The following is a 26,840-nucleotide window of genomic DNA, read 5'->3' on the forward strand; positions in this document are numbered from 1 at the left end:
TTCTGTAATTGATATATTTTATTTCAAAGTCAAAAGTTAACCTTTTGAACGCCACAGACGGCAACTGACGTCAACGCAAAATCGTGACAACGACGCCAAAGACGGCATTTGAGGTCGATCGTTTTTTGATGAAAATCTACTGAAAAACACCCCACTTTTGAAAAACACACCACACTTGGCATTATTTATTCACAAAGCTAAACTTTACCCCCAAATGGATGCGCCGTTTAGCGTTCAAAAGGTTAACCGATGTGAAGAATGTAAGTCACACCAAGGGCCACACTGTACACCGTAAAGCACATTTTAGTTGCACCATTTTTAACCGTTTCGACGCCGTGTCAAACACAAAAGCTGTCACGCGGACGCCACGTCACCGAAGTGTCATAACTGAAATTGAACTTTATGCATATGCACGTAGGTCTATGTTGCTCTGTGGTCTGCGACCGATTAATCAGTCTTTGGCGTTGAACCTGAGGTGCGGATATATCGGTCATTGGCGTCCAAAAGGTTAATGGCAAGTTAATAAATATCAATTGTGTGCCCCCCGGCTAGACTACACCTCCTGAGCCCTCCTCGGCCTCCTCGCGGGGCGCGATCACCGGCCGGCGTGCGGGGCCGGCGCGGGCTTCTCCTTGCGGTGGTAGTGGTCGTCCAGCTGCAGGAGGCAGCCCACGGCGCCGAAATATCTAGAAAAAAAAACCAGTATCCTCCTGAGACCCAGAAGCAATTGTTTTGTTTTTGAAATTGGAACCCTTAGTTACACAATAAAAGTTCAAAATAGATTTTGGAATATGTACAAAAAATTGTACATAGGGACGGAGAAGGTTAAGTCAAAAATTTCATTTCTCATACAAGTTTATACCACTGACTACTTTTCTTTCGAAAGATAACTAATACTTATCAAAACAATTCTAACAAACGGCCTCCTGGCCTAGTCAGTATTAGTGACCCTGCCTACGAAGCAGGAGGTCCCGGGTTCGAATCCCGGTAAGGGCATTTATTTGTGTGTTTATCACAAATGTTTGTTCCTGACTAATGGATGTTTTCTAAGTATTTATATATAATTATATATTATATATATCGTCGCCTAGCACCCACAACACAAGCCTTATTGAGCTTACCGTGGGACTAGGTCGATTTGTGTAAAGTTGTCCTATAATATTTATTTATTTAACACCCAAACACCGTTGTTAGCGACAATAAAAGCAGGGTTTGTTATAAAAACAACCGGCCAAGTGCGAGTCGGACTCGCGCACGTAGAGTTCCGCACCATTACGCAAAAAAATCACGTTTGTTGTATAGGAGCCCCACTTAAATATTTATTTTATTCCGTTTTTAGTATTTGTTGTTATAGCGGCAACAGAAATACATCATCAGTGAAATTTTCAACTGCTTAGCCATCACGGTTCATGAGAAATAGCCTGGTGACAGACGGACGGACAGCGAAGTCTTAGTAATAGGGTCCCGTTTTTATCGTTTGGGTACGGAACCCTAAAAATGTTGTATTCCGTAATTTTTCTTCGTGTTTAGGTGCCGTCCCTTAATCCACCGGCAGCTGACGCTCACGAGGGTTCATGATACATCTCCCTTGTTCATAAGAAATCACCCCCTTATTCATAAAGCTTTAATTATGTTATATCCCTTTCTTACAGATAGATAAGTCAAAATGACAGATAAAGACAAACGATTAGCTTGTCTTAGATTTTGTAGCGCGTTTATGAATAAGGCGGTCAGTCTATAAATAAATAATGAAGGTATAAACAGGCGTGGCTCACTCCGCGATTTCGTCGCTTTGCTACAGGTAGTGAAATAACATCCGTTCCACACCAATTTTGGTGGCTAGCCATAAGCCGCGCGTGGCGCTGTCGCCACCTAGCGGCCATATCTGTCCTGATCGCAACAGACGCGTTTTGTTAGAGAGTGAGTCTTCTGTACCTAGTACTATTATTTATTCTGTGGTATAACTTACCCCTCATGCTCTAAGAAGAGCGCTTTAAGAGCTCCACGGGACCAGTATGACATGGCGTATGATAGGAGCTTCATTGATAAAGGGTTGACTCGTAGGAAATTGCCGCAGAATACCACCTGTAAACAAATGTTAATTTTACTAAAAATAAGCGGTTTTGCCTTATTCACAGTGTTAGTGATGGTACTTGCTATAACTGTTCCAAATTTTAGGTACCTACATCAAACGGTCTTTGAGAAGAACTCATTTACCTAACCGATTCGCTAGACCGAAGTGATCCCATATGACCTCCGCGGACAGTTTTGTGCGGAGCTCTAAAAAACGAGAGGGGATACTTCACTACTTAAGAAAAGTGAGTCCAGATTTGACATTTGAAATTTACAAATCGCTAACATTACATACAAATAGAATGTTAATGAATTTGTCGGTTTAGCTCAAACATTTTATTTTTATAGTTTACAGTTTGAATAAAAAAAAATCTTAGTGTAGGTAGTTCTACAAGTTGCACAACATATGAGAAGACCAGCAACACTCTCAGTATATATATGTAAAATAACATTATATATTTAAATTTTATACTTAGAACTATGAACCTACACGTCGTACATTTAAGGACACGATTGGAGTCTGCAGTCTTTGAAGTAATAACGAGTAATCCTTGGCGGCCGATCATGCTGCGAGGCCGTCAACAGAGATGGTTCTCATGACTTACCCGTTCAACATTTTGATTGCGGGCACACAGCCTCGCGATGGAGCCGATGTCGTTGGAGGATTCTACAGTCTTTGAAGTAGTAAGGAGTAATCCTTGGCGGCCGATTTTGCTGCGAGGCCGTCAACAGAGATGATTCTTAATGACTTACCCGTTCAACATTTTGATTGCTGGCACACAGCCTCGCGATGGAGCCGATGTTGTTGGTGATGGTGACCAGCGTGGCCCGCGCGAGGTCCTCCCGAGACACCTTGGCTCTCCGGTCCGCTGTGCACATCTGACCGAAACTGGAAACCAAACATTACCATATTAATAATCAGCAAATTGTATATGACGTATGAATAAAATTAAAATCTTTATGAGAATGACCGCTGGCCCTCTGGTAGGGTCTGAGTGCTACTGTAGTAACGAATTAAAATACAATATTTAAAACTTTCGCGTTTTGAACACATATTAACTCACATTTATAGACGGGTCTATCGCGAATTTATTTTATTACCTATATTTACCGACGTTTCGACACAGGTTTCACTGGTCGTGGTCGCGGCTAACTGATGTCCCAGCAAAATGTCAAAACAGAGATTTGTGTAACTACCTGACGAAAAGTGTACGAAAAAGTTTGGGGTAGACATCACATTTTCAAACCACCCACTACAAAATGTTAATAAAGGTGATAAAATAAATTCGCGATAGACCCGTCTATAAATGTGAATATAAATCTACAGTATCTTCTTCTATCTTTTTACTTTAAGAGTCATCGAGCATAAATAAATCATCCTCGTAACTCCATAGAAAATGGCGCTTCATGACTGTTATATCATGCAACAAAGGCCTAATAATTACTGTAGGTCTAACATGATAGCTACAAGGTCCCAGGCGAGGCCGAAACGCTCATAGTTCCCGTCGTCTAGTGTGGTCTCTTCATAAGAGATATCAGGCAACAGAGGCCTAGAAATAACTATAGGCCTTTCCCTTAACTTTCCCTTAAGTAACAAGGTCCCTTGTAGATGGCTATAGAGACCTTATAGGACTACTTTATATGGGAAATCATGTAAAAATTACTTTAGGCCTCACCTGCTAGCAACAAGGTCTCCGGAGAGGCCGAACCGCGCGTAATCCCCGCCGTAAATGTCTCTGATGAGCTTGTCGACCGTAGTGTTGTCACCGGAGGCCGCCAGCGTTATGGCCTCCTCGTAACTGCTGCAGCCGGTTAGCAGGCAACAGAGGCCGAGGAATGTGCCGCCGCCAAGACTGGAATATGGGACAGTTTTGTAAGAATCGTGCGATAAATAAAACAAAGTGGTATTATTTTCAACACCATGCGACCTGTGTTTCTAAGGGTGGTATTCCATCTGTCCAATATCTAATCTGGTAAATTAATTAGTATTAATTACAGCGCCACCTATGGAATGTCTCTGGAACTACGTACGTTTTGGATGCGTAACATATCGATTATCGATAAGCTAAGGGTTCGATAAAGTATAAAAAGGGTGAGTTAGATGGCGCTGTTAACGCAAGTTAACATACCTGGTGCCGCTGACTCGGTAGAAGTCGTTAGGGCCGTTCACCACGAGTATGGACACGCCACTCCCGATGTTCACAAGTAGGAACGGGTACGGATTGGAGAAGTCGAACGGCTGCCGCTCGTAAAGACTCAGGGCTGCCTCCAAGTATGGCGGCTGAAAAAAAAAACAGTAGACTTCAATTATTGAATTAAGATTTAGTAAATAAAACTATAATGGCATTAAACCTTTCTTTATAGAGCTCTCGACTCGATTATAATGAATACATTATGAAAAACTTTAGTGAACTATAATTACTTTATTAAACAACACTAAAATATGCCATTACGGCATACTTTTCTCTATAGGGACCGTGCGCGTTGGTCTGTCATCTAGTGGCCTGAATCAGAAACATATGTGCACATGTACATTGCCAAAGCAAGTGCTACCATCTACCGTTCTCGTCGGTACGTTTCCTTGTGCATAGTAGGTTCTGCCATCTTGTGGGCTACATCGGAAGCATAAACACACATTTAAAAATTTGACGCCTATAGAGCACCCAACTCGACTATAATGAATACGTTACAAAATAAAGCTTAGAAATGAATGCAAAGTGGAAAAATTCATCGCCTCGGGCGAGACTCGAACTTGTGACCCTCGATCTCTAGCCCATCGCTCTGCCGACTGACCTTCCGAGACTTCACTCGATGATAGCGATATTTATAAGCATTGTGGTATTGTTTGCTGACGTTTCGTTATAAAACACTTAAGTGAACTATAATGAATTTATCAAACCAACACTTTAGTGAACTGCAATGAGTTCATTATACTACACTTCAGTGAACTAAAATGAATAACCGACCGGACCTACCGAAGGTGCATGTTCAAATATGACTGACCGTGTTACTAGTATTGTGGTGCAGTAGTTCCGAGTCCGGCGGCGCCCAGTAGTAGCACTCGGCCGAATGCCACGCGTCCACGAACAGCAGCCCGGCGATCAGCGCGTCCAGCTCGTCCAGTTTCTGAAGGCGCATGTTCAAATATGACTGACCGTGTTACTAGTATTGTGGTTCAGTAGTTCCGAGTCCGGCGGCGCCCAGTAGTAGCACTCGGCCGAATGCCACGCCTCCACGAACAGCAGCCCGGCGATCAGCGCGTCCAGCTCGTCCAGTTTCTGAAGGCGCATGTTCAAATATGACTGACCGTGTTACTAGTATTGTGGTTCAGTAGTTCCGAGTCCGGCGGCGCCCAGTAGTAGCACTCGGCCGAATGCCACGCGTCCACGAACAGCAGCCCGGCGATCAGCGCGTCCAGCTCGTTCAGTTTCTGAAGGTGCATGTTCAAATATGACTGACCGTGTTACTAGTATTGTGGTGCAGTAGTTCCGAGTCCGGCGGCGCCCAGTAGTAGCACTCGGCCGAATGCCACGCGTCCACGAACAGCAGCCCGGCGATCAGCGCGTCCAGCTCGTCCAGTTTTTGAAGGTGCATGTTCACTTCCTGAAACAGAATGAATTTAATTATCACTTTTTTTAACCTAGCAATCCTAGTGTTTGTATAACTGAGTGACAGACTGATACTACCTACAGTAACTACATATAGTATGCATGGTTACATATCAGAATACCGAAAATCGATTTACCTAATGTTGAATCACCTATGCTCGTTTCACCTATTTTTTTAAATACCTAATGATCAATTAACCTAAGCTCATGACACCTAATGAACGAATTACATATTGCACGTTTCACCTACAATTGGTTTACCTATGCTCAGAATACCTATGCCCGATTTACCTAAAGTTGAAACACCTAATACTCGAAATACCTAAAGCTAATATACATAATACACGAAACACCTAATGTTGATATACCTCATGCAGGAAATACCTAAACTCGGTATACCTAATGATCGAATTGCCTAAAGCTAACATACCTACTGCACGAATTACCTAAAGTCGGTATACCTAATGATCGAATTACCTAAAGGTAACATACCTAATGAACGAAATACCTAAATTCGATACACCTAATGCACGAAATACCTGAAGTCGATGCATTTAATGAACGAAACACCTAAAATCAAAACTATAACTATTAGGACATACAACATTTGGTATATTTTTTTTAGCCAAATCATTCAATTGGCTTACTATTTTTTATTATAATATAAGGTCTAGTCATTTGCCAGAGTCGAGATAGGTGCGACGACGAGCAAAGCGAGGAGGAGCGTGTTAGGTTAACTGCGACCAAACAGTGCCAAAACCGACTTTTATTTCATCGTCATGATGTTAACTTACAAAAATTAAGTTTTTGATAAGATATGATAAGATACCTAATTTGGTATTAGACTTACGAAATCATTTTACTACCTAAAAAGTAGCGTTTCAAAAAGTGTATTTTTAAGTTGTTATCCAAACAAACAGTATCTACTGTAAGGTTGGGAAATTATACGATTTGTTGGGTGAAGTTGCCACTTGATCATTCGGCAAAATTATATGAACGTTGTACTAGGTATATAGACTTTAGGTATTCCGTGCATTAGGCATATCGACATTAGGTAATTCGTTCAGGAAGTATATCAACTTTAGGTATTTCGTGCGATAGGTTTAACAGTTTTAGGTATTTCGTCCATTAGGTAAATCAAGTTTAGGTACATCGTTCATTAGGTATATCAGCTTTAGGTGTATCGTCCATTAGGTATATCAGCTATAGGTGTTTCGTGCATTAGGTATAATAGCTTTAGGTGAAACGTGCAGTAGGTAAAACGTGCATTAGGTATATCGTGCATTAGGTGTTTCGTCCATTAGGTTATTTGAGCTTAAGTATTATAAACTTAGGTCAGTCAATGTTTAGGTAAAATGATCGATAGGTAATTTAAAAATAGGTGAATCAAGCATAGGTGATTCAACATTAGGTAAATCAGTTTTCGGTATTCTGATATGTAACCGTATGCATTTTCTCTAACGATTTTTACGCCTAAGACTCTAATCTGTCAAACAAAAGCCATTGTTTCTTTTATGACGAGCCCAAGCTTCCAACTTCGGCGCGAGGCAAAGCAACAATGCCGTTTAAAAATCAACTGTATCGTGATAGTATTCAAGTTCAAATCTGTGTAACAGCTAATTAGAGATAACATGTTTTGGGAATGTAGTACCTACCTACGGTCGACCACCCCAATACAGGCGAGAATACACAGCGCTCGTATTTGAACTTTAGTACTACAGCGATACAGTTGCTTTTTAAACGGCATTGTTGTTTGTCTTAGGAGTAAAAATCACTTGAGAAAATTCGTACTACACATGAATTATAGTGACATCATTCCATTCCACATTAAGACGTCATACCACTTTTTGTAGTCAGTGGACAAAAATATTTAGTCAATCAACCGGCAGAGTTAGCCTACATTTTCCTGGGATAAATGGGGGTTTACATTTGCAAAAAGAGGGGTGTTATATGTTGACACCAGCAATGCCTGTCTGTGGCATCGTAGCTCTCAAACGGATGGGCCGATTTCGATGCAGTTTTTTTATGTGAAAGTTAGTTTTCGAAATCGATTCAGCAGTTTGTAAGAGTATCAGCTCTTTTCCATGATTATGTTAGGAATTTTTGGCATAAAATGGATTTTGTTGGCATCTAGCGTGGGGTCATTCCATAATAAACGCTACCAAGGGTTCAAAAATGAAAATTAGTTTAAGAAGTCAACACTAACCTATTTCCATAGAAAACATACCAAACCATCATGTCAGAAAAAAAAACCGAAAAAAATCAATTTTTACATGTTTTTCATGTACTTGATCGCAACGTTTAAATGATAGGCGTAAAACTAATTTTATACAGCGATATTGGCAAGACTAATTAAAAAGAAAATAACTGTAAACTGTTACAAATTTCCCGCAGTTATTTCAGGTAAAATATCGTAATTTTATAATTTGTCTTTAAAAATATTAAAAAGCATGGATTAATCGGTTTTTAGAAGAGTATTCTAGACTGTGGTCTCAAAGTAACACCCGAAACGAAAAAGAGATAAAAGTATGTGTAACTTTTCCCGTAATTAACTATAAGCCAAACATGTTTTGCCAAAGAAAGGCTATGATGTGAACCTATGCAAATGTGTAATAGTTGTTGTTTTAGCGTCTGCTTTAGTCGTATGTTTTAAAGTTTGAAGTTGTGTAACACCCGAAACGTGTTGTACGTCCGCCTGTCAGTCCCCGGCTTTTCTCCGTGATGGTTAGTGCTAGAAAGCTGCAATTTGGCATGGATACATAAATCAATCATGGCGACAAAGTAGTAACACAAAAACTACAAAAACAATTTTTTTTAGGTTTGCTCCTGTACAAAATATTTTTAATTTTTTTGCGACTTTAATCCTGTGATGTGGGGTGTCGTTGGATAGATCTTTCAAAATGAATAGGTGTCACCATCAACCATTTTTTGATTAAGTGAATATTTTCGGTAATATTCGCATCGAAAGAAAAATAATTATGATATCTTCGAGAAACAGTTTTTATTGTTAAGATTAATGTATTTTATAATAATTCAGCATTTATTACTTATGTTTTTAATCGAATTTATTAAAAAGACAATTATTTCAATAAAATGAGCCATAATTTCGTATAAATCTGTCTTAATTTCGTACTCGTAACACCCGAAACGAACCATGAGTAACACACGAAACAGGTAATTTATTTTATTAAAATTAATTGAAAAGTGATACTAAGTGTTACTTCAGTGTTTCAGTAGACTATACTAACTATTATTACTTGACATAAATAAAACTGGAGGTTACTTGACAAAATTCGCTAAATTATGCATTTTGGTACTGATGGTCAGAAGGTATAGGCCAATTCCCGTAACGCCCGAAACAGCTACTTTTTAGTGATTCTCTCGTTATTGCTCTTATACTTTAATTATGTGTGTACAGGAAAAGAAAATATTATCAAAGTAGTAGATGAATCAATAGTTATAACCTCCTAGTTCCTGTTACAATATCGAATAAAACCTTATTTTAAGAGTTCAAGTGTAACACCCGAAACGGTGGAATGACCCCGTGGGAGTTTTTGAATGTATTAGTCTATTAAATTGATTAGCGCAGCCATGATTTTAGACCGGGCCAGTTGAGCGTGTGTACTCGGGATGGGTTGTGTCTCGTGACTAACCTTGATGAAGTTCTCCTCGAACTTGTAGGCGCCGCCGCCCGTGGCGTATATAGTGGTGACGAGCGCGGCCATGCCTTTAGACCGGGCCAGTTGCAGGAACGCCCCCACTTCTGTGGTGGGGAAACGGATGAAGTGGAGGGTGCCGCGGCGGCCGCGGATCGTCACGTTGTCCATCTGAAACGATTTAGCTTAGATTTTAGATTTAGGTAGCCTAGCGATAAGAGCATGCGACTTTCAATCCGGAGGTCGCAGGTTCAAACCCCGGCTCGTACCAATGAGTTTTACGGAACTTATGTACGAAATATCATTTGATATTTACCAGTCGCTTTTCGGTGAAGGAAAACATCGTGAGGAAACCGAACTAATCCCAATAAGGCCTAGTTTACCCTCTGGGTTTGAAGGTTAGATGGCAGTCGCTTTCGTAAAAACTAGTGCCTACTCCAATTCTTGGGATTACAAAACGGACCAAACGCCAAACGGACCCCAGGTCCCATGAGCCGTGGCAAAATGCCGGGACAACGCGAGGAAGAAGAAGAAGAAGAAAGTATTAGAATATAACCTGTAAATGGACGTCCCTTCGGCCAGTGTTGCCATATGCAGAATTCCTCGTAAGGTACCGCCTAATGTTTTTGAGCACCTCTGTTTCTTTGTCCAGCTCTCGCCGGTTGGTCTCTCTTGGCTCGAAGTAGACGAGTTTGGTCAGGGTGCCGCCGATATCCATGCCGAACCAAGGCATGGCTGAAAAATGATGGATTATGTTTGAAAACAAAGGAAAACTTTAAAAATTCACTGACTTACTACCCTAAGACACTGACAATAAGGTCGTGTAAATGTATATACTTACGAGGCGCATTATTGTCAGGCGGCGTGGGCGGCGTGGGGTCCGCCATTTTGGTGCAGTTCGATTTGCTGTTGCTCATCGGGTAGGGCGAGCGGCGTCGCTTGCACAACGTGGTTCTGTCGGTACACGAGAGATGGCGTTAAAAAAGAGATTAAAAAAACTAAGGGTTCGAGCGCATCTTTAAACGCCTTTAAAATTGCGTGCCCAATAGGGACCGTGCGCGTTGGTCTGCCATCTTGTGGCCTGAATCGAAAACATAAACTATTCACGCCAAAGCAAGTGTTGCCCTCTACAGTTGACGTACGTTTTCTTGTGTATTGTAGATTCTGCCATCTTGTGGGCTCCATTGGTAGCATAAACTCGACAAGTTGGCATTTACACTTCGCGCCATTAAATAGGGGGCTCCTGTGCTGCCCCCTACAGTTAATGCACGGTCCCTCTAATTTCCAATTTCGACTTGTGGAAATGGGGGTTGAGAGGGGTAGGCGAAGCTCCACTTGGATCTTTGTTTACAGAGTGTAGGTACCAGGCTGTCAGGACTTACTTGAAGATAGAGCGGGGATAGTCCGCGAGTGGCGCCCGGCGCGGCGGGCACGCCGCGAGGCAGCCCTCACAGCGATGCAGGCGCATCTGAAAAAAAAACCTTTATAAGTCATAGCGTCATTGACATCATCATTTCAGCCACTTATTATCCTTTGGTAAGCAGAGCCCTCTCTTCGAATAGGTAGGTGATCGTTTTCCAAAAAATGTGTACATTTCATTCATGTCTTCAAAATATTCACTGCTTGGGCTCATTTTACTCAGAATCATTTGTACATTCACGCCTCATACATAAAAAAATGTGTCCCAAAATTTTGTATGAATAATTTTTTTTCCAGTGCGTCACGTTCATACAAATTAAATAATATTCATACAAAAATGTGACGATCTGGAAAGGAAATCTTGGGACACATTTTTTCATGTATGAGGCGTGAATGTACAAATGATTCTGAGTAAAATGAGCCCAAGAAGTCAATATTTTGAAGACATGAATGAAATGTAATTATTTTTTGGAAAACGCTCAGGTACGCAACTTGGATCAAAATTCTTTTTATTGTCTTGTTTTTTTGTTCCCAAAAAATGTGACGGTGGCGGAGTGGACATTGTAATTGATGGTGGGTTCCTTCTACATCATGTGGTTTTGTCAATCCAAGGTAAAATGTATCTCTCAAGGCTCCCAAAATTTATCCACACTTCCTGGGATGGAGCAAACTCGGATACGCATTTATAGTTCGTTTTTTTTAGCATTAGAAATAAGGTAAACAATCTTGATGTGTCTTTCAATTGAAAAACACAGTTTAAAAATAAGTTACGGCAAATATGTAACAATTATGAAACTAATACGATCATTGATATTCTTCTGCTTTCATAAGTAATAGTTACTGATTTTTAAAAAGCGTTTTTCAATTAAAAGACATGTCAAGATCGCTTACCTTCTTTCAAGTTCTTTCTAATGCTAAAAAAAACGAACTATAGGGCCAAATGAAGGTATTAAAATGATTTCCAGCTGGGAATTAATTCCTCTAAACGCTTTTTTTTATCTAATTTGACTGGCCTATAAGAAAGACCCCTGAATAATTATTTATTTGCTCTAGCGTTATTATTAATTATTTGCCCTTAAAATAATCGTAATTGTCCTAAGGTGCCTTTTTTAATGATCTGCCACTAAATGAACATGACAATGAATGTCTAACTCTTTTCGCAAAGATAACTAAACTTGTTTTGACGTAACACAGTACAAAGTCGAGGCAGCGACCTTGATCAGCTGGCCTGCTTAAATAACCTCAAATAATACGCAAAAGGTAAAACCTGATTAGAAATAACGTAGGCATCGCACCACTCTGACGTCACGGCTTGAATTAAAAAATCAAATAATTTTATATTCGACCCTCTCAGCAAATATCGACCCTATTACCTTTTCCTAATAGGTACCAAAATCGCATAATCAGATAGATTTACCCGAGTTTGAAGTTAAGCGACTCATATGTCAGCGTTTATTGATATGCGAATGTAAACATTAGTTACATTCTAGTTCTACAGCTTCACAAGCAGCAAGCAAGCAAGTAGATATGTATTAATTCATAATTTGTAGAGTTACGTAAAAGAGTATAATTACCAATAATAGTACACTACTATATATACTAGTGCGAAAAATTAGCACATTACGTATAATATGTCGAATAAAAGGGCCATAATTATGTAGGTACTGTAAAACGTTGTACATACCTACTCGTAAATATTTTTTGAGGTTCAGCAATTCGTAAAAATCAAAAAGAAAATAAAAACAAAAGATTTAGTTTATTTGTTTGAATTTTGAGTTAATCTCTGTATGTAAATTGTTTGAATATTCAATAAGATTAAATTCAAGGTTAATTAATAATTACTCGTATTTAGTAAAGATTTATGAAACACGAAAAAAATGTGTAATTATAATTATACCTAATGTAAATTCGTAAAAAATAATAAGAATAATATTCAGATTATTTGGCAATAATTCTAATATAAATATACACTCGACAGCAAAAGTGGCTACAATATTTTTTTTTTTTTTTAGAATAAATGCGCAAGAAAATTTAAATAAGTACATAGTTACCTTTTGTTGTTCTTCCTTTTTCGTTTTCATTATAATACAAATTATAAAACACTTGAAACTAACACATACATTTAATTTACACTTCTAACTCCTGTCACTCAACTTTAACACTACAATAGTCATATGTTTGTAAGTCATACTTCAAGAAAAATAGTAACTGGATAGGTACACTTAGAAAATAATAATTCACTTTCAGTAATATCTTTTTATAATTGAAATTAGACTTCAGTTTCGTTTTTATATTTATTGCGAGTAAAAAAGTGATTACACAAAAATAAAATCGATAACAAACAAATATTATTAATTATTAATATTTATACACGTGCTAGGTATACACGTCTTTTGGAAACGGAATATGATTCAAGACTGATATAGCAACCAAGGCAAAGATAAGCGATAACATACTATCTCCGAGATTATATTTTGCAATAACAAATATATCCGTATTAATTAAAATATTGTTATTATTATTCTCTTTGTTTATTTCTCATCTTAAGTTAGGTTATTTTATAATATGAATATAAAAGTAAAATATAAAAACACTTACCAAACAATAAAAATTAATATAAACACATTATAATTTATAAAAAACCTAACCTAGGGTGCCGCCAGCAGCGGGGCAAGGCCCAAGCTACCGGTGGTCAGGGCCGCAGAGAGAGGAACCGGCGGACTATCCGCGCCGTGTCCAAGATCACCGCCTTCTGCATCTGACCCTTATTTTTTTTATGATGTATTTTTTTTTATTTAAATAATATATACATATGTGACGGACGGCCCACGAGTAAAGGTTCCTTATGGCGGTTGGCGCTTACGCCTTACGCTATTATTAACGCCGCCCCAATCTTATTGCGGCGCTATGCGACGTAAGCGCCAGCCGCCATAAGGTACCTTTTTCCGTGGAACGTCACATACATAGAAAGGTACTACAGTAATAACTGTACAAATATTCGTTATTTACACTCGAGAGATCTAATAAGTTTATTCTCGATTTTTCTCCGATAGAATCGTTATGTCGAAATTTCGTTAGTCCGAATGATTTTTTTTCCAAAACCAATTAGTTTTTTCAAACTTATTAGCATGATTAGTTATACACCCTTTTTCATTGAAATCTCCAGTTATAATACAAAATACCTACATTATGTAGTGTTGAGGTTGAGTTGACAGCCAAGGATGCGTTCCTTCTTGCCTAACGGTGATGAAAGAAATGGAATGCCTATGCATAAGTCTTGGGCAAGAAAATCGCTAAGGCTACAGTACTTTGTATGTATTATTAAATCAGTCTTGAAGACAAATAAAAGGTTAATTTTTTATACTTAGTCGCAATTAAACATGGTAGATCCAACTCGTGAATGTGCCATTGGTAGCTATAACATAACCGCGTAAGTCGAAGTTTGTAAATGTCGAGCAACTATCTCTGTCACTCTAAATCTTAATCTTAATTAGAGTAAAAGAGAAACATACTCGAAATTTGCGAGCTTCGATGTTCGCGGTAGGCCCTCACTTGGTCTCAGTTTACAAAGCTGCGAGTTTAAGGGTACGAAGCAAGAGATCCCGGGTTCGAATCCTGGTAAGGGCGCCTATGCATTCCTGACCTGAGTTATGGATGTGTCCTATGTACGTATAGTATTTAATGTATTTATTTATATTAATTCGTATAGCCCAACACAGGCTTTTTGAGCTTACTGTGGGACTAGGTCGATCTTAGAGCATTTAATAACTGGAGTGGCCATTAAGAGCTTACCCCTCTGCCAAAAAACATGCACAATTGTGCAAACTTTTGTATGGACTGACATGGCTATTTGTACGTTACGTACAAATCATGTAGAAATAACAATACATTTGACGTCCCCTCCCCCGCAAAAATCGGCAGAATGTTTCGTAAAGAAAATGACAGCGATGACATCTCCTTTCTAAATGCTCTAAGAGGTCGAAATGTGTAAAATTAAATTGTCATATAGTATTTATTTATTTATTTATTAAACCAATCCCTAAAACCTTCCTAAAACACCTTACGTGAACAGAATTTCCACAGTTACATAATTATTAGATGTGGGTATCATGACATGCATGACTAATTTGACAGAGTTTTACCGTGTTACATGCCAAATTAACTATGCCAAGATACATGGCATTCATACAATTGTTGAACTGTCACTAACTGTCACGCAATTTTGGCAGATGTATCATTACATAAGAATGAGGAAACCCTAAACGGATGTATATATAGATTTGTATATATGATTTTTAATACTTACTACATTAATGTGATTATGCTAATAATAATAGGTAATTAGAATCGATGACGATTAGGTAACGGTAAGGTAGGATTAGGTGACGATTAGGTAGGAATAGGACGTATTAGGTGACGATTAGGTATAGGATTAGGTGACGATTAGGTAGGATTAGGACGGATTAGGTGACGATTAGTTAGTTAAGTCAATATAAATACATATTAACTCACATTTATAGACGGGTCTATCGCGAATTTATTTTATTACCTTTATTTACCTACGTTCCGACACAGGTTTCACTGGTCGTGGTCGCGGGTAACTGATGTCAAGTGATGTCCCAGCAAAATGTCAAAACAGAGATTTGTGCAATATAAATATTTCATACAATTTGGTCACTCTTTACTACAATGATGGATGTTATGCCACTTCCATACTCCATACTGTTTGTGTCAAAAACGATAGGGTAGCCATGACCATGATCTTTTAGGTTACGTACGTTTAATAATCCGATAAATTGCTAATAATCCGATAACCATTAGTCGCAATAATTGTGACGTCCCACGGATAAAGGTACCTTATGGCGGTTGGCGCTTACGCTAGTATCAACGCCGCTCCAATATTATTGCGGCGCTATGTGACGTAAGCGCCAGCCGCCATAAGGTACCTTTTGCCGTGAAACGTCACAGATTTCATGTAACTATTCTTGAGTTAATTGGAGCGTATTTTTGTATTATTTTTCTTTATTCATCATCCTTCTTAGGCTAGGGTTTTTATAATATGAATATAAAAGTAAAATATAAAAACACTTACAAAACAGTAAAAAATACATATAAACACATTATAAAAAACCTGACCTAGGGTGCCGCCAGCAGCGGGGCAAGGCCCAAGCTACCGGTGGTCAGGGCCGCAGAGAGAGGAACCGACGTACTATCCGCGCCGTGTCCAAGATCACCGCCTTCTGCATCTGACCCTTGATCCAACCACTTAGCGAGAGTCTCTCAAGATGTTGGTCGAGACTCTTCGCTATTAGACCGTTCACTGAAACGACTATTGGGACAATGATCGTCGAATCAACATCCCACATGGCGGTTATCTCGTGAGCCAAGTCTAGGTACTTACTGGACTTGTCCTTCTCGGCCTTCATGAGATTCTCATCATGGGGGATGGTGATGTCAACGAGCACGGCCCGGCGTTGCGGTCGATCTATTATCACAATATCAGGCTTATTGGCTACATTTTTATTCTATTTATTTATTTTTCGTCTTATGTTAGGTTTGTTATAATATGAATAAAAAGTAAAATATAAAAACACTTACAAAACAATAAAAAATACATATAAACACATTATAAAAAACCTAACCTAGGGTGCCGCCGGCAGCGGGGCTTGGCCCAAGCTGCCGGTGGTCAGGGTCGCAGAGTGAGGAACCGACGTACTATACGCGCCGTGTCCTAAATTACCGCCTTCTGCATCTGACCCTTGATCCAACCACCCAGCGAGAGTCTCTCTAGGTGTTGGTCTAGACTCTTTGCTATGAGAATTTTTATTATTATTAAGTATCTCATAAAATAAAATATACATTAAAATAATTAATCCAAATAGGTACAAAATATAGGTCAAAGATACCTGCTATTTAGGTACTAGGCTCCCATGATTACCAGAAGCACTTATTTTGAACTTATCAACATTATACCTACTTCGTGATTCCCTAGCCACCGCAAAATCGATCTTAACACGTCGACATAAGGTTCACGTCAATCAAATATACGTATGACTCGATAACCCTTCGCGCACGACACTAATAGGCCAATTCGAGTTTTAGTTATATTCGATATGATTGATACTGATCTGCCAGAGTCTAGAGTGACGTTTTTGTTTGAAGAAATGTCTATTTTGACAGTATAATTTCGCAAACAGATCGAGTAACTAACACTCGAATTGGCCTGTAAACATTTGGAAAGTAGATCAAAGTTCATTGACTTCGCCAAAGTCATGCATTCCCTGTATTGAATTTTGAGCTTTAATTCACAGGGATAGAGTCTATTTTTAAATGTAGAGCTTTGGCGCATATGATGATTAGTTGGATAAGTGCAGTTATTGCAAAAAGTGCGATTTGCGATTGTTATGTAACGTAGATATCGGATTATTTGCTTTGCGGAGCTAGTTTGTGAAATTGTGACAGTGTGTTTGTATTGTGTTATGTACTTTTGTTTGAAAACACACATTATTGTAGGTATATTGTGGTCATTTTTAGGGTTCCGTACCCAAAGGGTAAAAACGGGACCCTATTACTAAGACTCCGCTGTTCGTCTGTCTGTCAGGCCACCACCACCAGGCTGTATCTCATGAACCGTGATAGCTAGGCAGTTGAAATTTTCACAGATGATGTATTTATGTTGCCGCGATAACAACAAATACTAAAAACAGAATAAAATAATATTTAATAATATAATATTTTGGGGCTCCCATACAAAAAACGTGATTTTTTTGCCGTTTTTGCGTAATGGTACGGAACCCATCGTGCGCGAGTCCGACTCGCACTTGGACGGTTTTTTTACTTTTTTTAAGGCATGACGTGGCAAGACGCCTTCAAAATATGTAGCTCAAACAACAGGCGAATTCAGTTTCTAACCCTTCTTGATTTGTCCCAGTGGGATTACAATTTCTTTTACAATTACATTTTTTTATTTTGTATAGAAAAAAATGTAGGTCACACAAATTACTTTCAATAGAAACAAATAGGTTATTCCGATCTTAAAAAATTACATGCAAATATAAGTCAATTATAGACACATTTTTGGAATGTCAATAAAAGAAAAAAGAAATATAAAATAGATTATTATAGTAAACACTCTGTATAAAAAAGTATGTAAAATCTTCACGGTGTTTTTTGTGGTTTATATTATTATAGTGTTTTCGATATCAATGTTTAGAGTCTGTGCGGAAAGTTTAGAAAGAGAAGAGTCGTAGAATGTATTGGATCCCATACATTTCACGACTCTTCTCGTTCCGCATAGACTCTACTTAACGATAATGTTATGTTTACATAAGTACAAAAACAAGTATTTAATTCCTTTTCAAACTTTCAATTTGCAATTTCCACTTACTTAAAACTTGTTTACCAAAGTGTTGACACTGCTCAATTTATTATTATATTATACATATAATATAACATAATTAAGTGATATCTGGGTTGTAAATGTTATCACATTAACTAGTGATATATTATAGGTACATTATAAGTTATCTTATTATATCCGTATGTATATGATGGCTCAAAAAGACGTTGACGATTTTTTTACTTTGGCATTTTGTAGTAAATTTTTAGTTTAGGAAACGTTTGCGTTTGTGTAAAGCTAAAAGATACATTTTGAAGATTATTTACGTCTTTTTTAAGTTTAATGGTTTCACCTAGTATTATTTTTTAATTACATTTTGTAAAAGACGTGTCACAAGTGAGAATTACATTCTTTAAATTATTTGTAATCGTATTTTTGTGCCATCCTGTAACTAGTGTAATATTATATGATTTATATGTTATCTTGGTATATCCGTATGTATAACCTTCAAGTATATGTATAGGAATGTGTTAATTTACATTTCCATAAAATTGGTATTGTATTGTATTAATAGCTCAAGGTGACAAATTCCGTCATTTTTGCTATTATTGTCTGTAAAGATATATTTAAATTCTAGTAAAATGTAACATAATTTTTTTTACATTTTCTGTACAGTTGTGAAAAAATTCCAAAAGATGCAAAATTAATCGAAAATGTATGGAAATTATATTAGGACATAAAGGAAGGAAGTTTACATTTTGGAAATAGGACATTTCGCTCTGCATGGGATAATATGAAAAGTTTCAAAGATTCTGGACGTGGAAAATTTCTCAATTTTCGAAACTTTCGACACCGCACAATCTGTATCTGTATCGGAACATCCGTGTAGAGAGGACTCGAGTCTATAGAAGACTCAAGTCTCTATTAAGACTGAAATTCAAGCTTCTACTAAAGTCTTTAAAAAACCTTGTCGAGTTCGGAAAGTAAAGACTAAAATACTCTCTCCTCGAGATTCTCCATCGTTAGGTGTTCTAAAAACTCTAGGTACCAGTCAAAGAATTTAATTTCAGTACCATTTCGTACTTAAGAGCCCATCAACGTGCACACTAGCGCCACTGCTAAATAATCGTGATCATTTAAATTTAACGAAAGATATTGAAAAAAGGGGGCCGCTACGTACTGTATTGTGTATTTAAGTACCTTTTGAATACATCAAACTAGTTTTATGTTGATGGATTCGTCAATCTATGCGTCCAAAGTTGAAACGGCCGTTTTTGTTTTGAGTTCATAGATTGACGAATCCATCAACATAAAAACTAGTTTGATGTATTCAAAAGGTATTACTTAAATACAAAATACAGTACGAGGCGGCCTCCTTTATTAAATACCTGTCGTTAAATTTAAATGATCACGATTATTTAGCAGTGGCGCTAGTGTGCACGTTGATGGGCTCTTAATTGTCACAGTGACAATCAATATGAAAGTCGCTAGGGACCTCATACTATTGTCACTGTGACAAGGTACGAAATGGTCCTGATATTAATTGAAACTCCAACTCTAGAACTGTGGAAGAAAGAGGCCTAAAATATCTCTCAATTTCCCAGGTTAACTAACATTTCAAACGTCAATGCAATATATTCTTCCCATTCACACCTCAACTACGATACCAGTAAAAGAAAGAGACAGGAGGCTTTGGACTCTGCCCTCAGTTACGTACATAAGTTGATAAATATACAAATTACATTGTTACCCGGGTTTGAACCGGTGACCTCTTTTGCATTGCGCACAATGCGACTACAGTATACATATAATTGTTTTTTAAGGTTCTGTACCTAAATGGTAAAACGGGACCCTATTACTAAGACTTCGCTGTCCGTCCGTCCGTCCGTCCGTCCGTCTGTCTGTCACCAGGCTGTATCTCACGAACCGTGATAGATATGTTGCCGCTATAACAACAAATACTAAAAACAGAATAAATTAAAGATTTAAATGGGGCTCCCATACAACAAACATGATTTTTGACCAAAGTTAAGCAACGTCGGGAGTGGTCAGTACTTGGATGGGTGACCGTTTTTTTTTTGCATTTTTTTCGTTTTTTTTTTTGCATTATGGTACGGAACCCTTCGTGCGCGAGTCCGACTCGCACTTGCCCGGTTTTTTTTAAGGTTCCGTACCCAAAGGGTAAAAACGGGACCCTATTACCTTAGTAACTACGCTCTTAACTCCTCCTTAGCGGAGTCTTAACTCCGCTGTCCGTCCGTTTGTCTGTCACCAGGCTGTATCTCATGAACCGTGATAGTTAGACAGTTAAAATTTTCACAGATGATGTATTTCTGTTGCCGCTATAACAACAAATACTAAAAACAAAATAAAATAAATATTTAAGTGGGGCTCCCATACAACAAACGCGATTTTTTTTGCCGTTTTTTGCGTAATGGTACGGAACCCTTCGTGCGCGAGTCCGACTCGCACTTGACCGGTGTTTTTAATAAAGTGACAAGTGACGTTGCTATTAAGACATTTATATTCCGGTCGTTGCCATTCATAGTTTTAAAAAATCTAATAATTTATAATGTGCCGATATTTTTTATTTTTTGTTTTATACAAATTTATAGTTTCATATTTTCCCTGTACTTGCAGTATAAGTTGAATTATCGAGAAGATGGAATTGCATTTGTAGTGGTTGTATGCTGATAGTACAAGAAAATAGAAAATTCAAATATAGAATGCCTGTAAACAAACAATACTACTACATATGCAATTCCACGCTCTCGATGATTCAACTTATATGTATATGTATATGACGATATTACTTGCGAAATTTTATAGTTCTAGGTCAACGGGAAGTACCCTATCAATTTTGATTCCCTTGAGAGTGTCGTAAGACTCTTTAGCGGCGCTGTGCACTTTTTGTGATGGGGAAAAATGTTAAACTCGCGACAGGTCACATGACCGTAACATTCGTAAGACGGACACGTGACCTGATCGAAAAACTGTTACAATGTCATTGAGTTTTCACTTCTGCCGGCACTCCCGGAGTGCAACCCGTTGTTTTTTACGGCATAACCAGCCGTAACTTTTTATTACGTTAACTTAGAAGTTTGATTTTTTCTCAGCTTCAAGGGACCGTAGACCTGAGTATATGGTCTTAATTTCAACTCGATACCTCCACGCATTCCCGCCTTCCCGAGATAAACGGGCTCGACAGACAGACGGACGGACAACAAACTGACCCTTCTTCTTCCTCGCGTTATCCCGGCATTTTGCCACTGCTCATGGGAGCCTGGGGTCCGCTTGACAACTAATCCCAAGAATTGACGTAGGCACTAGTTTTTACGAAAGCGACTGCCATCTGACCTTGCAACCCAGATGGGAAACTAGGAGTTACTGTGATTAGTCCGGTTTCCTCACGATGTTTTCCTTCACCGAAAAGCGACTGGTAAATATCAAATGATATTTCGCAAATAAGTTCCGAAAAACTCATTGGTATGAGTCGGGGTTCGAACCAGCGACCCCCGGATTGCAAGTCGCACGCTCTTACCGCTAGGCCACCAGCGGACAACAAACTGACCCTATAAAGGTTAAGTCCTATTACTGCCGGGCAAGGGCCTCATAAGATTCTAGGCAGCAAGCCTGGTACAACCAAGATTAAATAAGTACACACACTTATATTGGAATATCTTCTATGCGGGTTTTTCCTTCACCGAAATCAACTGGTAATTTAAATAAATAAGTTAACAAATCGCTGTCCCAATATTACAGGGTTATATGTTACATTTTCAAGATAGTTGAAATCCGACTTAATGTCACTATGACAATGTTCAAATTTCAGTTCGATAAAAGTGAAACATAGAACCCTGTAATATTGGGCCAGCGAAATGATATATCGTATAAAAGTTTCGAGAAACTCATAAATACGTACTTTGAACCACGACCTATGGTTTGGAAACCAATACTTCAGTAATTGATACCTACGATGCCAACAATCATTTTCCACAGACCTACATACATACAGTCCGCAGCAGAAGTTGCTAAGCGTGCGAGGTGTTCAAAATCACCTTGACAACGCTCTTATTCTCTTAACAATAAAGTCGCGTCAAGATCATTTTGAACACCTCGCCCGCCTAGCCACTTCTGCTGTATAATTATTGAAATCACAGCATTATATTAATTGGAATTAATGTCCTTTTGTTTCCTCTTTTATCATCTATATTCTATTTTATAGACAGAAGGAAAAATGGTTTTTAGGGTTCCGTAGCCAAAGGGGAAAAACGGGACCCTATTACTAAGACTCCGCTGTCCGTCTGTCCGTCCGTCTGCAGACAGATCACCAGGGGGCTATTCATAAATTACGTCATTTCAAATTAGGGAGGGGGTCTGGACATCGGATGATGGTAGCATGACGTAGGAGGAAACGGGGTCATTCGAAGCATGATTTTTGGGTGATTTTAGGGGGCGGGGGGTCAAAAATCGATGACGTAATTTATGGACAGCCCCCAGGCTGTATCTCATGAACCGTGATAGCTAGGCAGTTGAAATTTTCACTGATGATGTATTTCTATTGCCGCTATAACAACAAATACTAAAATCAGAATAAAATTAATATTTAATTGGGGCTCCCATACAACAAACGTGATTATTTGCCGTTTTTGCGTAATGGTACGGAACCCTTCGTGCGCGAGTCAGTATTCAGTATTACAGCTTAATAACTAACTAAACTAATAAAATATAAATAATTAATAACACAATTTCAATAATAATAATAAAACATTAATAGGTGTGCTTTTACTGACTTACATGAGATCTTTATTTTTATGTCCGACGCGCACTTGGCCGTTTTTTTATACTACATATATTCTAAATATAGTTGACAGTAGGTAAATATCTTTATTTACTGTCAACCTTCTAAGGTTTCCGCATAAAACACGTAAAGAGGCAGAGGTCAACATCGCTCGGTGTCAGGTCAGGAGTCGTTACTGTCACTGTCTACAATTTGCTGTTGTAATCGTTCACGTTGTATTGAAATCGAAGTTGCTTGCTGCACAGAAAAGGTTTAGAATCTCGGATTCTGTGATATTCTAGAGTCAAATGTTATCTAAAAAAACCGGGCAAGTGCGAGTCGGACTCGCGCACGAAGGGTTCCGTACCATAATGCAAAAAAAAAAAAAACAAAAAAAAAAGCAAAAAAAAACGGTCACCCATCCAAGTACTGACCACTCCCGACGTTGCTTAACTTTGGTCAAAAATCACGTTTGTTGTATGGGAGCCCCATTTAAATCTTTATTTTATTCTGTTTTTAGTATTTGTTGTTATAGCGGCAACAGAAATACATCATCTGTGAAAATTTCAACTGTCTAGCTATCACGGTTCGTGAGATACAGCCTGGTGACAGACGGACGGACGGACGGACGGACGGACGGACGGACGGACGGACAGCGAAGTCTTAGTAATAGGGTCCCGTTTTACCCTTTGGGTACGGAACCCTAATGAAGTATAGCTCTAAATCGCATCACCACAACTGACTGTCCCTTACGAGTTTACGAGAACCAGAACACTTCATATGTTATTATAATTACATTTCAGCGGGCTGACAATGACGGTTATAAATATAAACACCCGAAAAAACTTCAAACTTCAACATTTATTCAGCAAATAGGCCACAAGGGCACTTTTACACGTCAACATTGAATTTACATATTACAAGCAAAAATAATAACAATACATCAACAATTTTATAAAATACCACTAACAATTCAAACTAACGTATTAAACTTAAGAATGATTCACGTTAGACCGGGCCGTGTCCGGGCCGGAGCCTCCGGCGTTTACATCGTCAACGTCAAATGTCACAAAACTGTATCTTTTTTTCCTTTTTAAATCGACAATACTCGTGATTCTGAGTAGAAATAACCCAAAAGTTAATGGTACCTAACAATAATAATTTTGGAAATCTGGAAAAGTTTATGATTTATTGATTGAAATATTTATTGCAGAGCGTGGTCCATAATGTATTAGTATAGGTACAATTAGGTACTTTAGGTAGATACAATATTTACATTAAATTATACTTAGTTATTACATAGGACACAAAACAAAAATCAACAAAATTATGATAGTCAAATAACTGGCTTTTGAAATTAAGAGTACAATTTTTTTGACTTTTGAGGTAAATTTTTGTACAGATTGTTTTGAAGACTTCGATCGCCATATGTACTGATACTGACTCTTTCACCTATGTAATGCAAATAAATGTAGAGGTCTCAAGCCCCTGTCAGGCCTCTGTGCCTCTATCCTCATTTTCTGTCTCACATATCAAAGACCATGCATGTCTTAGGTCCAAAGATTTACAATGCACTGCCCAATGACATCAAAATGTTAGATAGTACTAGGCGTGGCTCACTCCACGATTTCGTCGCTTTGCTACAGGTAGCTAAAAGTACATCCGTTCGGCCCCAATTTTGGGGTTTGCCATAAACCGCGCGTGGCGCTGTCGCCACCTAGCGGCCATATCTGTGCTGATCGTAACAGACGCGTTTTGTTAGAGAGTGAGTCTTCTGTACCTAGTACTATTATTTATTCTGTGATAGTGCTAATATGTTTATTAACAAACTTAAAAAATGGCATATTGATAGAACTTTTTATACTGTAATGCAATTATTTGACATTGAAAAATGCAATAACTAATTAATTATTATCAGATTATAACTATGGACCTACTAACATGACATGATATTTTAATCTTGACATATTATTTCAATTGTACTTTTAATTTAATGAACATAATGATTATTGTAATTTGAATTCTAGACATACATTTTTTATTATTCTCAATAATGTGATGATAATATGTATTTTATTTTCTGATGTTGACATGTAATATTTTAAGATTATTATGAATAAATGAGTATGGGTATCCCCCTAAGTCCCGACCTTTTAAAAGGACGAAATCAAATCGAATTTAGAACTTGGAATAAAAGAAGTTTCCAAATTAAAAACTGCAAATATGATTTAAGCCCACTTGCACCATCCCACTAACCCGGGGTTAAGCGGTAAATCATTAACCCATTGTCAAATAGTACTGGTAACCATGGTAACTCCAGGTTAAACCGGTTAACCCCGGGTTAGTGGAATGATGCAAGTGGGCCTTAGGGGGTTAGGAGTATAAGTCTTCTCTAAGTCGGCTATAAGAAGGCAAATGAGATGACTGATAACTTGATAAGTCTGTACATAGAATATGCATAGGTAATAAAAAATGCCCCTATTAAGAACTTACTTGATGAATAGTAATAACTCCAGTTTGCTGCTTCATATTGAATAAATTAACAATAAATTAAAAAGTAACACTAATATCACAGATTGAATAAATAACAGCACTATTATCACAAGTCACTCATCCTCCAACTCGAAGGCGTCAACTAAACTCCTCAACAGTTTTTTTAGGGAATAATTCAGAATTCTGCATAGAAAGAAGTTGTAATAAATAAATATGTACGTTATTTGTATTATGAGGCGCGGGTCTGTCATGCGTGCGCTCGCCGCGGCGGTCGAGGAGCGACTGAGCGTTTTTCATTGGAGTTGCGCGTTTTCTTGCGTACGCGCATAGGGCAAAAGTTTATTTGTTTACACGCGCGTTCGGGGTGGACACGAGATGTCAGGTTATCAGTGGGCAAAATTCTGCATGTTTTAATTAGATAAGTGGAGAGTTGTGAGTGAATCTGAGCGTGATCAGTGTGAATGTCACTCTCGATACCATGATGCTTGTCAGAACAGTAAAAAATGTGCCGAAAGACAATAAAGAGCGCAAGAAGATACTGATATTATTTGTATCACCTTAAAAAATGCTTGATGTCCAGACTCAGTGGAGTAGCGTTAACCAATCTAGCCGTGGGCGAAAACCACATCTGCGAGGCCCTTTTCAATGTGTTTTCCCAAGGTAAAAAAAAAACAAGGTAGCTAATGTAGGGTTGGCTTTGCGAGGCCCCCTAAGTGCGAGGCCGTGGGCGAAGGCCCCATTCGGCCACGCCTAGCAACGCCACTGTTCAGACTCTCTTCTCCCGGCCGATTTCAGCCACAGCGAGTGCATTATATTATGCCTAGGAGCGTGAACTGAGCTGGTGTGAGCTTAGCTGATAATGTCAAGGATTTGGAGAAATGGCCTCATGCTATGCCTTTTTCTGGGGGGCAAGATTGTGGAAAAGTGGCTAATGGCACAAATTATTAACTGAGAACGTTATTTGATATTTACCAGTCGCTTTTCGGTGAAGGAAAACATCGTGAGGAAACCGGACTAATCCCAATAAGGCCTAGTTTCCCCTCCGGGTTGGAAGATCAGATGGCAGACGCTTTCGTAAAAAGTGCCTACGTCAATTCTTGTGATTAGTTGTCAAGCGGACCCCAGGCTCCCATGAGCCGTGGCAAACTGCCGGGATAACGCGAGGAAGAAGAACTAAGGTCTATGCATTGCATTTGTAAATTAACAGTATATGGTACTACATATCGTCATACTTTGAAAAAATCTCGTATCTCAAACTGCTACTCAAAGCAGTGGGGAGACACTCCTGACTTCGAGCAAACTCGGCTCCGTTCGGCTCAGCATTGCTCCGAGCAATTATTAGGGTTGACACAACTTGAAGTCCCTTTGCGTGCATGACCACAGATAAGATAATGACTTGAATTTTGACAACCCTAAATAGCCGAAAGGGATAGTGCCATAAATTAGAAAGGGATATCATGATTCGACCCTGA

At 38.5% G+C, this 26,840-nt stretch overlaps 1 protein-coding gene across 1 annotated transcript; it reads right to left on the minus strand.

The window, feature by feature from the left end:
• Positions 1 to 456: 456 nt before the first annotated feature.
• Positions 457 to 25,686, minus strand: LOC134803448 (pantothenate kinase 3). The gene is made up of 11 exons (XM_063776266.1): positions 25,369 to 25,686; positions 10,720 to 10,805; positions 10,179 to 10,291; positions 9,894 to 10,072; positions 9,335 to 9,508; positions 5,533 to 5,676; positions 4,203 to 4,354; positions 3,750 to 3,926; positions 2,827 to 2,962; positions 1,970 to 2,085; positions 457 to 686 (listed from the first exon to the last, which is right to left on the minus strand). Exons 1-11 carry the CDS (start codon positions 25,402 to 25,404, stop codon positions 596 to 598), a joined length of 1,404 nt encoding a protein of 467 aa, XP_063632336.1. The 5' UTR covers positions 25,405 to 25,686; the 3' UTR covers positions 457 to 595.
• Positions 25,687 to 26,840: the final 1,154 nt, after the last annotated feature.

Source organism: Cydia splendana, chromosome 26 (genome assembly GCF_910591565.1).
Source record: "Cydia splendana chromosome 26, ilCydSple1.2, whole genome shotgun sequence".
Lineage (NCBI taxonomy): Eukaryota > Metazoa > Arthropoda > Insecta > Lepidoptera > Tortricidae > Cydia > Cydia splendana.